The sequence below is a fragment of the Balaenoptera musculus genome, chromosome 7 (genome assembly GCF_009873245.2).
Source record: "Balaenoptera musculus isolate JJ_BM4_2016_0621 chromosome 7, mBalMus1.pri.v3, whole genome shotgun sequence".
In the NCBI taxonomy this organism is placed as follows: Eukaryota; Metazoa; Chordata; class Mammalia; order Artiodactyla; family Balaenopteridae; genus Balaenoptera; species Balaenoptera musculus.
In genome coordinates, this window is record NC_045791.1 from 65831579 (window position 1) to 65848933 (window position 17355).

A 17355-nucleotide genomic window follows, 5' to 3' on the forward strand; every position below is an offset into this window, starting at 1 on the left:
ATAATTCCAGGTTGATTCTTGTGGCCGGCTCCAAGCTTTGTAAAGTGGGAGGCAGTTTGACGAGGTCCCCTAGAAGGGCCATTTTTAGAGGTCATTTTTGTGACCCCCCAAGAAGGCTGCTTTCCCTTACCTTGTAGCTCAGTTTTTTCTTTAAAATAACAATTTTCCTCCTGCAGAAGTTAAGATGTTTGTTATTGATGGAGTTGTGGGTGAAGTGGAGAAATTCTGCTTCTGGCCCTACATCTGTCCTTTTTAGCCAAGTTCTCTCACTCTTGTAAGCCATCTGTTTCTTCCTTCCTGCTCCATTAACACAAGTTCATGTGTTAGCTTCCTGTCACCAAATTATTGTGCATAACTACTATACCGTCATTGGGTCAACAAGCAATTCCTCTTGCATTTTTCAGAAAGTTAATATTAGTTAATATAATAAGGAGATAATTAGTTAATATTATAAGGAGATATAATTATGGTTAATCATTGTTAAACAGGCTCCATTATGGATTGGCCCAAGTATCTGAAATAATAGAGATTTGATAGAAGATCAGACTTAACTATCTTTGCTAGAGTACTTTCAGTTTTATTGTAAGTTCAGAAAAACCCTATTCTTTTTTCTTTGGACGCTGGATTTGAAATTTCACTAATTTGACACTGTTCTAACTAACATTGCCATCTTTCCCTCCTCCTTCAGCTCCTAGCTGGTCTTCGTTTCAGTGTGCACCAGCAATCAGAGATGGATACTTCCGTGAAATTTGACTTACAAATCCAAAGGTAGGAAAACAACTTTTTTCCATTTATAATAACTATGGAGGAAATATTATTTGTTATAAATATGTTATGCAATATACTTAAATATTCTGGAAAAGGATAGACTAAAATTTTAGTACTTAATTATAGCATTTTAAAATCAATATTTACATCATAAGAATAATTTATGTTGCTTTTGAGTTTGTAAAACAAAAGTTAAATAAAAATCATCTTCTTGGAATTAAATGCCAATGAAAAGAATTATTTTGATTTGTGCAGTTTGTCATTTCTTTACCGCTTTTAATTTGTTTACTTTTAGTTTCACTGCATTTGCCTCTGTATGCTATTGATGACGATTATGCTCAAGTCAGTCCTACATATATTTTTTTCTTTTTCAGCTCCAATCTTTTTGACAAAGTAAGCCCGGTTGTATCTTACAAAGTTGACCTTGCTGTTTTAGCTGCTGTTGAGATAAGAGGGTCAGTATGATTACCCAGTTGAGTATCTCATTCTCATGATTTAAACTACTTCAAAAGTAGTTACTTCTTAAAAGTAAGTCCTAGGGCCCCTAGCTTCTTTTGGATAGTAGACACTCCATGTTTCGGTGTCGTTTTACTAGAGCTGTAGCTTCTGTAGAAAGAAGAAGGTCCTGGGTGTATTCCAAAGCCCCGAATATTTATTTGATAACCCTTTGGAAATAAACCAGACATGGCAAAAGTGGCACAAAATAAATTTATTGAACTTTTATGTAAAAGTTCACCTGTTATCAATTCACCTGTTACATTAGATTCAATAAAGAGTAGTTTGTATGTCCATCTGTGCATGTACACATACAAGTATAGTTTTTGTTTTTGTTTTGTCTGTTAAATGTATGGTGTTTTTTTTTTTTAATTCTGATTTTATTCATTTGGACACTAGGTACTTTTGAAAATGAACTGACCATATCATTTTGATATTCATGGTAGGTTTTCTTTGGTCATTGTTTAGAGTCTCAAGTCCTGATCATATCTTTCTTCCGATTCCAAATTGGGAGCACAAGGAGAACCCTGAGACTGAAGAAGACGTTGGGCCAGTTGTTCAGCACATTTACGAGGTTTGCAGCTGTTGGATTTAACTGATACCTGGTAGAGAGCCAACAAAGAGAGGAATAGATAGGCTCTTTTTAAAAAACAAGTCTATTTAACTTTTATGTAAACTCTTCATAGTTTAAGTATGTACCAGAGATTTATTTGAATTTTTTCCCTATTCTTAAGTTCATTTTTATTAGACAGGTAGCTTCCAGTAGTAAAAGAAAGCTGTTTATACAAATTGTTGTTTAAAACCAATTAGTAAAAAAAAATAATAAAATTAACTTAAAAATAACATTTTATTATTATTTTAATAATAAAATAAAACCAGTTAGTTCTACTTGAATAAAAGGAATACGTCACTGAATAAAATTTTGGTTCTGTAGGAAGAAAATTTTCTATGCCACTTATCAGTAACTTTTTCACGTTTTCCTCTTTTGTTTATGTATTCATCCTGACTTATACTGCCCTACGCAGAGGCAGATGTTGAATTTGATTCTTTTGCATAATAATGATCATGTTGTAATATTAGAGTAACTATGGAAACACTGCTGTTATTCAAATCCTGTTGCTTAATGATTCCTAAAGTTGCTGTAGGGGAAGGATTATAGAATAGATTTTTGCCCGAAGTATTTACATGTCCTTCTCCTCATTAGCTGAGAAATAACGGTCCGAGTTCATTCAGCAAGGCAATGCTAAATCTTCAGTGGCCTTACAAATATAACAATAACACTTTGTTGTACATCCTTCAATATGATATTGATGGGCCAATGAACTGCACTTCAGATATGGAGATCAACCCTTTGAGAATTAAGGTAATGTGCTTAATAGCAACTGTTTATTATGATGATATTTTATTGCTTTTCTTTCTAAATCTATAAAAGAAATGCATGAAATAAACAATTGTTTTAATAATAAATCTATCCTGCAAAAATATTTTAGTTCATAACCAGTACACTATGAATTAAATTGTTCATTTGTGTAATGAGTAAGGATGAATTCTGTGAAGTCCTAGTAAACCATTTATTTATGTAGTGTTTAGTGAGCCTCCGGAGATACTCTTTGTGTTTTTTTTGGCCGTGTCTCGCAGCTTGCGGGTTCTTAGTTCCCTGACCAGGGATTGAACCCACGCTCTTGACAGTGAAAGCGCAGAGTCCTAACCACTGGACCGCCAGGGAGTTCCCATCCGGAGATATTCTTAAGTGACCCAATTTGACTTTGGTTTTATCGCAGAGTGGTTTATCCACATGTAATATGTGTCAAGGGTGTTTGGATGTTGAAATTTTTGTCTTTGGGATAAGATATAACATTTTACTCTTGGCTCTTTTGACTTGACCTAGAAAAATGTCATTTTATGGAATTCTATTTGGATATAGTCTTCTCCATCCTAGCACATATGTTTGGATAAGAAGCTATCACAGGGGCTTCCCTGGTGGCTCAGTGGTTGAGAATCTGCCTGCCAATGCAGACGACACAGGTTCGAGCCCTTGTCTGGGAAGATCCCACATGCCGCGGAGCAACTAGGCCCGTGAGCCACAACTACTGAGCCTGCGCGTCTGGAGCTTGTGCTCCGCAACAAGAGAGGCCGCGATAGTGAGAGGCCCGCGCACCGTGATGAAGAGTGGCCCCCGCTTGCCGCAACTAGAGAAAGCCCTTGCACAGAAATAAAGACCCAACACAGCCAAAACTAAATAAATAAATAAATAAATTTTAAACTATTAAAAAAAAAAAAACTATCACAGTTTGGAGTAAGGAAAGTTAAGAAAACAAAGCAAAAAATGTATACTCATGATTGACATACATCACAGATGTACACTGTGAAATTTCAAGCTTTTTCTAAGTATTTTATCAGTTTCCTCTCTAGCTATGCAAGGGGAGAAAATGATGGCTAGGTAGAGGTAATTTTTTTCCCGCATATTAAGGACTCTAATCTTTATTTCCTTTGCTTAGTTTTAGCCATATATTAAGTGGTAAATTTTCTGTCATACCAAATTTTTAGTCACTATATTTCAATCACGTATAACAGTTTATGCCAAAATGTCAATGCAAAATATTTTCCATTGTTATTTACCACCAGTTTATTTATGTAATCCTAGATCTCAAATTCGCAAACAACTGAAAAGAATGACACAATTGGTGGGCAAGGTGACCGGAACCATCTCATCACTAAGCGGGATCTCACCCTCAGTGAAGGAGATGTGCACACTTTGGTAAGTGGCATTTCAACAACAAGCACCTTAAATATTTTAAAATATGTGATTATAGAACTGATGCCAAAGAACATTTCAAAAGGAACAATAGCTGTGCTGGAAAGAACTCCGTATATTTTTATACCATTCACTCCTCTTACTTTCCTTGTTCCTAATTGAATTAATGCCACATTTTCTTCAAATGATCTGTCTTTGTAGCTTACTAATAAAAATATTTTATGTTCTAACTTATGTCTCTGACTGCACTCCTTTAACTGACCTCTTTCTCGGTCTCACCCTAATCTTTGAAGCTTATGTTCAATATTGCAGAAAAAAACAGAAGGGCTCAACAGAAATATAAGAATAATTAGCATTCTGATCAACTTTTATTGAGTCAGCCTGTCTAATGACTATAATGTTATAAAGAGGTTTGTCACTTAAGTTTTTAAAATTTAACAGATCTGCAAACCATCAACTAACAGAGAACCTGGTATAGTGTTTATGTTCATTAGTGATCACCAGTTACTTTCACATCTCCAGATTCCATGGTTCTTCTTAGTTTTCATTCAGTTCAACTGCACAGTGACTTTTTGGCACAATTAATCACTTCCTCCTCTGTGAAACACTCCTCTCTCACTTCTCGGGCACTACTCTCTTGGTTGTCCACCTACCACAACTGGCGACTTTGTCTTAATCTCCATTTCCAGACCTTTAAGCTCTAGAGAGTATTCCAGGGCTCAGATCTCAGAGTTCTTGTCTGCTCCGCCTATGGTCATTCATTAGATCTGTGCAGTCCAGTGTTGTAGACACCAGCCACATTTCAAGTGTTCAGTAGCCACATGTGGCTAGTGGCTACCACTTCGGGAAGCGCAGGTATCTCCACATTGATGATTTCTGTCATTGTAGAAGGTTCTATCTGACAGTGCCATATGAGACGATCTTAATCATTCATATGGCTGGTAAGTACCATTTCTATGTAGATGACTTTGATTAATATTTCCGACCCGATCCTCTGCATTGAACTCCAGACTCCATTATCCAACTACCTACTGGAACTCCTCTTAAATATTTAATAGGAATCTTAAACTTAATTCTAAGAACATATCCTTGAGTTTTCTCAACTCTGATCTTTCTGTGGTGGTCCGCATTTTAGTAAATATCAACTCTGTTCTCTGTCCCAAATTTGGGCATGGTGCTTGGCTCGCCTCTTTCTCTCAAACTTCATAATCCTACATATCAGCAAATTCTGTCATTATCTACTTTCAAAATAGCCAGAATGTGGCCCCTTCTTGCCGTCTCTACCACTGCCACAACCTAACCTAGACCACCTTCCTCTCTCACTTGAACTATTGCCAAACCTCCAGTTGGACTCCATATTTCTGGCCCTGTCACCACGACAGTCTATTTGCCACATAGAAGCCATAACGATCCTTTTAAAAGTAGGTCAGGTCATGTCACTCCAGTGTCTTCCTGTCTAACTCAGAGAGAAAACCAGAGCCTGCAAAGCCTTCAAGCCCAACAGGTCACAAGCCTTTTTTTAAAGGCTATTGCCTTTAAAAAAAAATTTTTTTTTGTAGTCATCCTCATTGGAGTGAAGTAGCATCTCATTGTAGTTTTATTTGGATTTCCCTAATGACTAATGATGCTGAGCATCTTTTCATTTGTATATCTTCTTTCGAAAAATCTCTATTCAAACCTTTTGCCCATATTTAAATTGGGTCGTTTGCCTTTTGTTGTTGAGTCATGAGGAGTTCTTTATATATTCTGGACACTACCCTTATCAGAGCTGTTACTGCATATATTTTCTCTCATTCTGTAAGTTGTCTTTTTTACTTTCTTGATAGTATTTGTTGATGGAAAAAAGGTTTTAAATTTAAAGAAGTCCAAATTTCTTTTCTCAAGTCTATCTCTTCTTGTGTTGCTTAGATTTTTACTGTCATATTTTAAAAACCATTGCCTAACCCAAAGTCCTGGAGATTTTTACTTTTTAAAAATTTTTTACTTTTTTTACTTTTTAAAATATTTATTTTTACTTTTTAAAATATTTTTACTTTTTAAAATATTTTTTTACTTTTTACTTTTTAAAATATTTTTACTTTTTAAAATATTTATTTATTTATTTGGCTAGGCCGGGTCTTAGTTGTGCACGTGGGATCTTTGTTGCCACGTGCGGGATCTTCATTGCTGCATGCAGGATCTTTTAGTTGTGCCATGTGGGATCTTTAGTTGTGGCATGCAGGATCTTTAGTTTTGGCATGCGGGCTCTAGTTCCCTGACCAGAGATCAAACCCCAGGCCCCCTGCGTTGGGAGCGCAGAGTCTTAACTACTGGACCACAGGGAAGTCCCTAGTTTTCTAAGTTTTATACTTTTAGCTCTTACTTTTATATCTCTGATCCATATAGAGTTAATTTTTGTATACGGTGTGAGGTAGAGGCCCAGATTCATTCTTTTGCATGTGGTTTTCTAGCTCTCCCTGCATCATTTATTGGAAAGACCTGTCTCTTCCCTTTAAATGGTCTTGGCTCCCTTGTTGAAAATGAATTGACTGTGAATGTATGGGTTTATTTCTGGACTCTCAATTCTATTCCATTGATCTATACATACATCCTAATTTTTTTGATCATTGTCCTTCTGCAGTAAATTTTGAAATTGGGGAGTGTGAGCCCTGCAGTGTTTTCATCTTTTTCAAGATTGTTTTGACTAGTTGGGGTTCCTGGCAATTCCATATGAATTTTAGGATAGCTTGTCCATTTCTACAAAAATGGTAGTTGGAATTTTTTTGTGTGTGTGGAATTCTGATAGCAATTTTATTGGATCTGTCTATCACTTTGGTAATATTGTCATCTTAATATTAAGTCTTTCAGTCCTTGAACATGAGCTGTCTTCTGTTTATTTAGGTCTTCTTTAATTTCTTTCAAAAATATTTTGTAGTTTTCTGTGCACAAGTCATGCACTTCCTTAGTTACGTATTTTATTCTTGTTAAATGCTATTTAAAATAGAATTGTTTTTTAAAATTTCATTTTCATATTTTTCATTGCTAGTGTATAGAAAAACAATTCATATTAGTATACTGATCTTGTATTCTATACCTTTTCTGTACTTGTTTATTAGCTTTAATAGTTTTATTGTGGATTCTTTAAAGTTTTCTGTAAGTAAGATTCTATCATCTTTGAATAGAGATAGCTTTACTTCTTTCTTTCCAATCTGGATACCATTTATTTAATTTTTTTCTTGCTTAATTGCATTGGCTAGAACCTTCTGAACAATGTAGAATAGAAGTGTCATGAGTGGGCACTGTTGTCCAGTTCTTGATCTTAGGGGAAAAGCATCCATTCTTTCACCAGTAAGTATGACGTTAGCTGTGGGCTTTTCATAGGTGCCCTTTATCAGGTCAAGGGAGTTTGCTTCTATTCCTATTCATCAACTGGAGGTGTCACTTACTGGATAACACTGTTGTGAGGTATATGCATATGACATGTCTAATGCAGTTTGACCAGCACGTAGAAGGTGGTGAATATTTATTACTTTTGACTGTCTGCCTTCAAGTTACTGATAAAAACACTCATGGCACTTGATTTCTACAGGTCTGACGTCGAATAGCTATTAAAGATTCACTCTGTTTCTTTTTCTTTTCCACAGGCATATTGTGATCTGATTTTCATGTCTTACTAAATAAAATCACCATGCTCTGGGTTTGCCTAAAGAATGTTGAGTTCTAGATATAACAATAAATATTTTAATATTATAGCACTTATCCTTCCGTAACAAATCACATTAAAACCAACCCCTTCATAACAAGAAGCATTCATAGATTCAACTATTAGCCTACTCATTTTAAACGTTACTGCTGTTAAGGCAAAAGAATCTAGATCATCTCTTTAGCCTTCACATAAAACAAGTCAATTGTCTACTTTTCATATATTGAAGAGATGATAGAATGATCTTTTCTTTTAAGTAAGTAATTTTTTGGCAGGGTTGTGGAATTGCTGAATGCTTGAAGATTGTCTGCCAGGTGGGGCGACTAGACAGAGGAAAGAGTGCAATCCTGTATGTAAAGTCTCTACTGTGGACTGAGACCTTTATGAATGTAAGTGGGCAGATGCAGCATTCAGCAAACTTATCCATTTTTTCGAAGAAATAAAAAAGGCCTGACATATAGAAAATCATTTTATTGTTATTCCAATATAGAAGGAAAACCAGAATCATTCATATTCTCTGAAGTCGTCTGCTTCATTTAATGTCATAGAGTTTCCTTATAAGAACCTTCCAATTGAGGACATCTTCAACTCCACATTGGTAAGTCATTGATTTGGAGAAATGGAATAAATGCACTCAGTTCAATACCATAGATATTTTAATTTTATTTTAAATAATGGCAGTTAATTATTTTGATAATTTAAAGTAACTTGAGTTATTTGAATGGATTATAACCTAGTATAAACTAGTTTAATATTACTATTTTCCTCCCCCCATCCCAGAATTGTTAAAGGTAGACCTTTTACTTTAGCATCTTGTCCTTTGTAAGATACTTAGCATCACTAAATTTCATGAGGGAAAATTTGGGGAATTTCTCCCCACAGAGTTAGAAATTTGGAAATTAACTGCAGTAAGTGAGGGCATTTTATAAATCTTTAATTTGAGGATTAAAATGGGACCAACACATCATAAACTGGGTTGGATTATTTAAAAATCATTTCAGAGTCAGTCAGAGGTTAACCTGTTGAGAGTTTCATGTGTGTGTGTGTGTGTGTGTATGCTATTGATACCAAATGTGTAATCATAAATTATCATGTACTAGAAAAGAAAATAATGTAACATTGACATAAAATATAGTAGACATTCAGATATTTGTTGAATGATTCAGTGAACTATTTTTAAAACTCAAGTACTTTTTCCCCCAACAGGTTACCACTAATGTCACCTGGGGCATTCAGCCAGCACCCATGCCTGTACCTGTGTGGGTGATCATTTTAGCAGTTCTCGCAGGATTGTTGTTACTGGCTGTTTTGGTATTTGTAATGTACAGGGTAAGTGATGGACTTAGGAAGAGAGGGAGGGAGGGGAAGCAGAAGAAAAGGAGAAGGGAGGGAGCAAAAGAAGGGAGGGAAAGAAGAAAGGGACCTTTAATGATGATGCATGATGAGCACTCCTTATCATTTGAAGGAAGAAAAATTCAACTAAGTGCCATTTAAATTTTCTTGGTCATAATATGGTCACTCAGAATACTTTAAGTATTCTTCATTGATGTGGCAGTAATGTGAGTTTTTTTTTCACCTGGCAGATGGGCTTCTTTAAACGTGTCCGGCCACCTCAAGAAGAACAAGAAAGGGAACAGCTTCAACCTCATGAAAATGGTGAAGGAAACTCAGAAACTTAACTGTGATTTTTAAGTTGTGCTACATCCTGTCCCATTAGAAGTACCAACTTCATTATAGATTTTAAAATTTCCTTCATGAGGAATAAAGTTCCAAGACTGTACTGCTGATGGTACCCATTGGTATTAACCACAAAGTGAGAGCAATATTTGTCAACCTTTTCATTATAATTAAGTTCAGACATACATTTAATACACATCCACTGACTTGTATTTTTAGGTATTTAAATAATAACATTTCAAGTGATAGATCTTCTTCAATGTACGTAAGACAGGTAGTGCCTGAGTTACCACTTTATCTAAAATAGTACCTCCTACAATTATTGTTTCTGATTTTGTATGTTGGATTTTGTTTGTTGTTGTTTTTGTTGTTTTAAAGCAATCCACATTTGGACCTTAGGATCCACATCTTTTGTAGAGATACTTACTGTTAATACACATTACACTACAGTTGAGTTTTCAAGCTAACTTTATAACTGCATAAACTTGGATTTTAATATTACCTATATAGTAGAACTTTAAAAAAAGAAGAAAGCGTGATCCCATCAAAACTCTTTCCTGTAATAGCAGAGGTACAGTTTTTTGTTTTAATCTGAAAATTGAGTACATGCTATTAAATTTTTATTTATATTTTTATCCACAGTCCATTTGCTTACATTTTATTTTGTATAAGTTTAAGTTCTATTTCAAATCCTTTAAGTCAACTTATACTAAAAATTAGTTTTATAATCAAAAATGCCTCTTTTGTGTAGTCATTTAATTTCTGCTAAACATCATGATGCTTGAAGCCATATGGAGTTGGAAATCATTTCCAAAGTACGTTTATTCCATTGCATTAGTCTGGCTATATACAATACAATCCAAAAAAAAAAAAAAGAAGCATTTAAATTAAAAGACTATGTTTGTAGTTCTTTGACAGAGTTGCTTATTAATAGTTTGTTCTTAGATTAAAGCAAGAGTTTTTAGTTGGGATTAATTTATTTTCCTCCTATATATGTATTTTTCCTTATGTTTCCAAAACTGTTACTGAGAATGTGTCAAGATCAGCGAGGAATCTTTACAACTTAGAGGAACCTGCACTCAACCTCCCAACCCTGCAAGAAATGCTTGGAATTGAAATTCTTAAAGTAGCTCACTGGTTTACTTCTAGCAATAGTGTGGTGCTGCTCAGATGGATATTACCTCAGTTGAAGCCAGGTGTAACATGTAAAACCAGTCTATAAACCAGTCTAACATGTGAAACCAGCTATCAAAATGATTTCTTAGAGGTTATTTTATAAGCAATTCGAGTTATTGGAAACCTTTTTAAACTTTCTTAGGTTTATTAATATAAATTACTTTTCTAGGATTTTTAAATAAAAGCTGCACAGGTGGCAAGTTGTAGTTTTGTAAGTCCGTAGGGTGATGAATCTTCTAGAGGACTATGTGAATTATTCACAGTTCCTCCAGGCCTGGGGATAACTATTAATTATACCTATTTTTGTGCAATTACATCATGTTGTGCATTAGAAATTGAGAGTTTGATAGCTTTTTAACTACTGTCTTCATTAGGCAATGATAAATATGTCCCTTAAATAACTGAATATTTTTCTATGTTTTAAAAATAATTGAAATTTATCTTGCCACGTCTTGTGTTATAACTCCCTAACAAGTGCCTAAGCTAGAATATATTCATAAAATAGAGGCATGTGTAGGTGAGTTATACAAGTTAGAACATTGACAAGACCCTATATTTAGCTTTAGTGATTTTCAAAATTAATAGGTGTTGTAATATAGATTTTATTAGTAGCTCAAAAGATCTTAGTCATATGCAGTAAGTATTTTTATTACCAATAAATTTAAAGTTTTTTAAGAAAAAAATATTTTTATCCTAGGGCCTGCCACCAGACAGTCACTGAGTTGGTCTAGAACAATGTTCACCTTACCTGTTTTCCCACCTAATAGCAGTCATTCCTGAAAATATCTGTTGGATAGAAAGTCACTCTTTTAAAAAAATGTTACTGTTTGCTTTTGCACAATCTATTCCTTTTATGGCCTCTTATCTCAAGGTATAATCTTTTACCGGAGATTGAAGGAGGAGCCAAAATAGCTCAGTTGGGAGAGCATTAGACTGGAGCAGATTGAAGGGTGTTGTCATGGAAATTAACATGATGCTTTAAATTGCTCTTATGGAATGTAGTTTAAAGCAATAGTATTTTCTTTAAGAAAAATGAAGATTTATATCTGTACAAAAATATGGTAGGAGTATAATTTAAAAACCTAGTTTTTGAGGAGAATATTTGGGAAATGGTGAGTTTCTTTTTACCCTAAAGTAGCATGTGAATGTTTTGGTTAAAATGTCAAAAAATAATCACTGCTGTGTTTGTGATTTATTGAGAATTGAAAGCCATTTTGAGTGTAAAATTCTTATAATCTGATTCAGTTTAAGAAAACACACATGGTTGGGGTTGAGAATATTTAAAACATTTGATATTGGTAAGAAATATTGATGCTGTTGTTGATTTCTTAAATAGGCATTTATTTCAGACTTGATATTTTGAGAACCATTTGTGTGAGGGAGGCGCTTTCCTTTTCTTCCCTTTACCTTTTTCTTGTAATTGGTGATTATTGTAATTCTGATCAAGTTCTTAATACTGAATTGTAAAACAATTAATCAAAATATTAGTGCCACGATTCTACCTGTTATGAAACTACTTAGTCATAGTCAATTCTCACTGATACTTTATATAAAGAGAAAATTCAAGTATTAGAGACGATACTGGCTTCCTTAAGAGGATGTGAAAGATTTTTCATAGTGAATCATGACCCTAAGAGAGATGTATGTGGCAAAAGTATAGTATATAATAAATAGATCCGCTGGTTTTTTATAAGGCAAACAATTGTAAGTTGACTGATGTTCCTGTGTTAGAGAATGTAGTGTTGAGCTTGGCAAAGAATAAGTCATTCGTGGAATCCTTGTGTTTGACTGTTGCTTATCTCAGTGTCGCTGTGTTAGTGCTCTTGGATAGCTTGTATATGTGATAGTTTGATTAATAAGAAAAAAATATAAAATTTGAAAATCGAATATAGGATCCAAAATGGTGAATGAAATGACTTAATACTCAAGTGTTTTGGAGAGTATTTCTTTTAACCTGTTGGTAGGCTAGTTTGAACGATGAACCTATGGACATGTAGAATGCATATATGCTTGTATTTCATTGTAATTTCTGATATATAATGAATTTCTTGGGAGAGGTACTGAATCTTTGATTTTTCTTGTCATTCTTCTCAAGTGCAATATAACAATGTAACCAAACCTAGATATTTCAAAGTCATTATTAATTTAGTAAACCTAATCTAAATGGAGATTTATTAGTATTTTTTGTTAGCAGGAAGGAATGATTTTGAGATGGATACACGAATGAAGTTATTTACCCCTAAAAGGTCCATTTTACACTTTATTTCAGGCTGGACATGAACTATTCCCTGCTAGTTTTGAAACACTTTGCAATATCTTAAAGTAACTTGGAAGCTGTGTATATCAATTAATTTCCTACCTAAGTAACATAGAAAATAATTTTCTTTATTTAGCTCTCTTGTGATCACCCACATTGGGTGAGACATAAAATGAGTGTCTTCTAAAATTTGTCATTTACTAACTTGATCTGAGTTAGTGAAAACTGGTACAGTGTTCTGCTTATTAGTCTCCAGTGTGTAACTTGTGTCTGTTCAATAAACTTGAGCATATGGTGCCACTTATGTGCAAGGACTTTATATTTTCCTTCTATTATGTTGTTTTGTTTTGTTTTTTAATCACATGAGCTAGCAGTAGTGCACTAAAAGGATGACCTCAAAGAGGTGACACACCTCTTTAAAAGCCCACATTCTTGGGGCTTCCCTGGTGGCGCAGTGGTTGGGGGTCCGCCTGCCAATGCGGGGGACGCGGGTTTGAGCCCTGGTCTGGGAGGATCCCACATGCCGCGGAGCGGCTGGGCCCGTGAGCCACAACTGCTGAGCCTGCGCATCTGGAGCCTGTGCTCCGCAACAAGAGAGGCCACGATAGTGAGAGGCCCGCGCACCGCGATGAAGAGTGGGCCCCACTTGCTGCAACTGGAGAAAGCCCTCGCACAGAAACGAAGACCCAACACAGCCAAAAATAAATAAATAAATAAATAATTTAAAATGAATATCTGCTTAAAAAAAAAAACACATGAATTTAAAAAAAAACCCACATTCTTAAGAGTGTTAGTTATTTGAAAAAAGGTGTCACAAACAGAGCAAAAGGAAACTAATGTTAAAATACACCAATTACAAATCATAGAATTATAGACATTTAAAGTTTTGAAGGGGCTTCCAATTTCAATAATGGCAAAGTAGCTTGTATCAGATAACAATGAAATGAGGAATAGGAAGCAAAAAAAGAAACTTTTAAAGACACTGCAGATACTAAAAGCAGCAGAAACTGGAGGGAATTGGTCTCAAGGAAGGGAACCACACTTTTCCCTGAGTTTACTCTCTGTTGTGTGGATGGAATGCAAGCAGAAAAGATGGGACTGCCATCATGGCTAGAAATTGAGGGATGGGGGAAGGGAGAAGCCACATTGTGGGAAAGGGGAATATTTTCCCCTCAAAGTCTTGGCTGACCCTGACTCTGCTCTAGTGAGGGCCCAAAAGGAAAACAGCAGATGGAAGTTTGAAAGAACTGAGCAGTTATTCCAGCTACTGACCAATGCAGGAGAAACAAGAGACTGTAGTTCAAGTCTTACCCAGTGACAGGGCCTTGGAAACACCCCAGTCTTTCCATTGAAACCCCAGAGGATCTATTCCTTGGGAATAAATACTACATCCCAAGATTGATTGATTCACCCTAGGATGAAGGGTAAAACCAGCGTCCCACCCTAACAATGCATGAAACCAAGTTTCCACAAGTTTAAGGTGATCCACCTGAAATTTAATTGTCTGCTCATAAAGGCAGTTACTTTCAGAGGAAGATAACACAACCAAAAGACTGCAGTGTATCATTCATAAGGTCGTGTGTGTGTAAATGGGAAGAAAGGAAAATGTGATGCTTGGCTTTGAGAAGAAATAGTCAATAGAAACAGACCCACAAACAATTTAACAGGTATGACTTTAAATAACTATGATAAATATGTTAAAGAGTCTATAGGAACACATGAAAATTATGGATGAAAAGACAGGCATTTCAAGAGAGGTTTGGAAAGTAACAAAAGAGACTCAAGTGGAAATCTTTAGACTGAAAAAATATATCTGAAGTCAGAAATTCATTGGAGGGGGATTACAAGTAGATTGGGTAGGACAGAAGAAAGGATCAATGAACTTAGAGATAGATCAATAGGACTTATCCAAACTGAAGCACAGATGGCAAAAAAAAAAAAAAAAAAAAAAACAGCCTCAGTGATCTGTGGGACAAATCTAGGTGCAAAAGGAGTCTTAGAGAGGAGAGAGAAAAATGGGACAGACAAAATATTCGAAGCCAAAAAGTTTCCAAATTTCATGAAAAAGAGCAACCTGCAATTCTGGAAGTTCAACAAACCCTAAACAGGACAATTGCAGATAACACCATCTATGCAGGTCATGGTCAAATTGCTAAAAAGCACACGTTGGAAGGAGTTTACCTCACTCCCTTGGTATTGTTAACCATGCCCAGGGGGTTCATTACTTGTCTAAAGCAGTTACCGGCAGGATTGGGACTAAAGCTTGCATATTCAAACACCTAGTACGTTATGCATTCTGCTGTGCAACACTGCCTGAACTACTAGTCACAGTTTATAAAATAGATTTGTTATTATCTAGGGGATAGGTTGGGATGCCTGAATATCAATTGATGTACCACCAATGCTTTTCCAATTACAGTTGGCTCTTGAGCAACAGGATTTGAACTGCATTGGTTCCACCTATACGTGGATTGTTTCAATAGTAAATACTGTTGGGCTTCCCTGGTGGCGCAATGGTTGAGAATCTGCCTGCCAATGCAGGGGACACGGGTTCGAGCCCTGGTCTGGGAAGATCCCACATGCCGCGGAGCAACTAGGCCCGTGAGCCACAATTACTGAGCCTGCACGTCTGGGGCCTGTGCTCTGCAACAAGAGAGGCCACGATAGTGAGAGGCCCGCGCACCGCGATGAAGAGTGGCCCCCACTTGCTGTAACTAGAGAAAGCCCTCACAGAAACGAAGACCCAACACAGCCAAAAATAAATAAATAAATAATTTTTTTAAAAAAGTAAATACTGTTGTACTGCCTGATCCTTGGTTGGTTGAATCCCCAAATGTGGAACTTTGGATATGGAGGAACCACAGATACAGAGCACTGACTATAAACTATACTTGATTTTCGCAGAAGGTCGTAGCCCCTAACCCCTGTGTTCAAGGGTCAACCGGAATATTTTTACTCATTTTCTAAACTGTCCTGAATTGCCTGGAGAATTATATAGTTAGATTCCCTTTTACACTCAGGTTCACTTTCCTTGTCAACCTCACTTCCTGAAGCATAGCAAATACATAAATTGGTGTTGTTTTAATAGAAGGAGGACTTAGATTTTGAACTTCACACAGTAACTTACCTTCATGTTGTTAACCTAATATTTTTCAAAGTAATTCTCAAAGTTCTTCTACATCATTTCTGAGATATTAGAGTGTTGAAATGGAATCTTTAGGGATTACTTTTTAGTCAATCTTGTAGTCAGAATATTAATTACTCATTACAAAGTTATTCACAAAAAAGCACTAAGTAATGTACAAATGTAGCAGTATTTAATTTGGAGAATTACGCTCTCCACTTGAGTAATAGAAGTGATTCTTGATTTTGGATAGGGTCATGGTAAGTTTACCATAGAAAGCAAGAAAGTTCTGGTGACTTATAAATTTTCTCATCTTTCAACAGTACAGTTAAAGTTCTTTTTTGGGATTATAAGTGACATAAACCCCTTTAAAATTCAGAAATATCACCACCTGATTGGCAGACAAGTGAATGATTTTGAATTTTTCAGTACACCTTAGTGAGGAAATGAAAGGGAAGAGTTTATTAAAGAATAAGCAAATTTCCTACTTCTTAGTAATACCAGTTTTGACTTTCTGACTTGAACCTTTACTACTAAACCAGAGCGAAGCACTTCACTATCATGTGGTACTAAATTACTAGCAAAAATTGAACCTGAAGGTTCTTTTCTCAATCACTCCACAGGTATTCAGTGATTTCCAAGTAATACTTAGAGATGACGGAACAGAAACTAATTTTACCATATTCCCACTGAACAGCCCTAGCCTCTCAAGGGAACCCTAAAACAGCGGCAGTATAGGAGTGATTTAATGACAGAGCTGAGAATCTGGTTTACACACTGTACAGAAATAGTCCCCTCTTTTCACCTCTAATTCTCCAAATACAGTTCTTAACATTATCTACTCCATATCCTTTCCTAGATCCACACAGACTTGGTCATTGTGTGAGGGTAGTGACCTCATGCCTTGGATAGTGAATTAGTTTTAAGTTATTGCAGTCTTTTTGCCGTGATAGGTAACATATTCACAGAATCCGGCATTAGATCATGGACATCTTTTGGAGGGCATTATTATGTCTTATTATGTCTACCACAGTCCATGGTCTGGCCCTCAAAGATTCACATCAGTCTCACACGCAAAATACATTCAACCCATTCCTAAAGTCCCCCAAAGTCAAACCACTGCAACATCCACTCAAAGTCCAAAACGCCTTCTTAATCTCAGCAGCTCGAATGTCCCAAATCTCATCATCTAAATTATGGGCAAGGCTTGGGTATGATCCATCCAGGGGTACAATTTGTCTCTATATGTGAACATGTGAGACTAAAGAAACAAGTTTTCTGCTCCCAACATATCACAGTAAGACAAGCATATGATAACAATTATAGACATTCTGGTTAAAAAAAGGGAAGAAATAGAAGGAAAATAAAAGAAGTCACTGGTCCCAAGCAATTCCAAAATCCAGCTGAGCAATCTACATTTG

General features: G+C 35.7%; 1 protein-coding gene across 2 annotated transcripts in view; it reads left to right on the forward strand.

Annotated features, from left to right (window-relative positions):
- The window catches only part of ITGAV (integrin subunit alpha V), an 87784-nt gene extending 74670 nt beyond the window's left edge, over nt 1–13114 (forward strand). For both annotated transcript variants that reach the window (XM_036858216.1, XM_036858214.1), the window contains exons 22-30: nt 689–768; nt 1143–1223; nt 1732–1837; nt 2468–2626; nt 3908–4021; nt 7976–8089; nt 8191–8298; nt 8907–9029; nt 9284–13114. In XM_036858216.1, the coding sequence (XP_036714111.1) occupies nt 689–768; nt 1143–1223; nt 1732–1837; nt 2468–2626; nt 3908–4021; nt 7976–8089; nt 8191–8298; nt 8907–9029; nt 9284–9379 (981 nt within the window). In that variant the 3' untranslated portion in view covers nt 9380–13114. The remainder of the gene's footprint in view (nt 1–688; nt 769–1142; nt 1224–1731; nt 1838–2467; nt 2627–3907; nt 4022–7975; nt 8090–8190; nt 8299–8906; nt 9030–9283) is intronic.
- The last annotated feature ends 4241 nt before the right edge of the window (nt 13115–17355 follow it).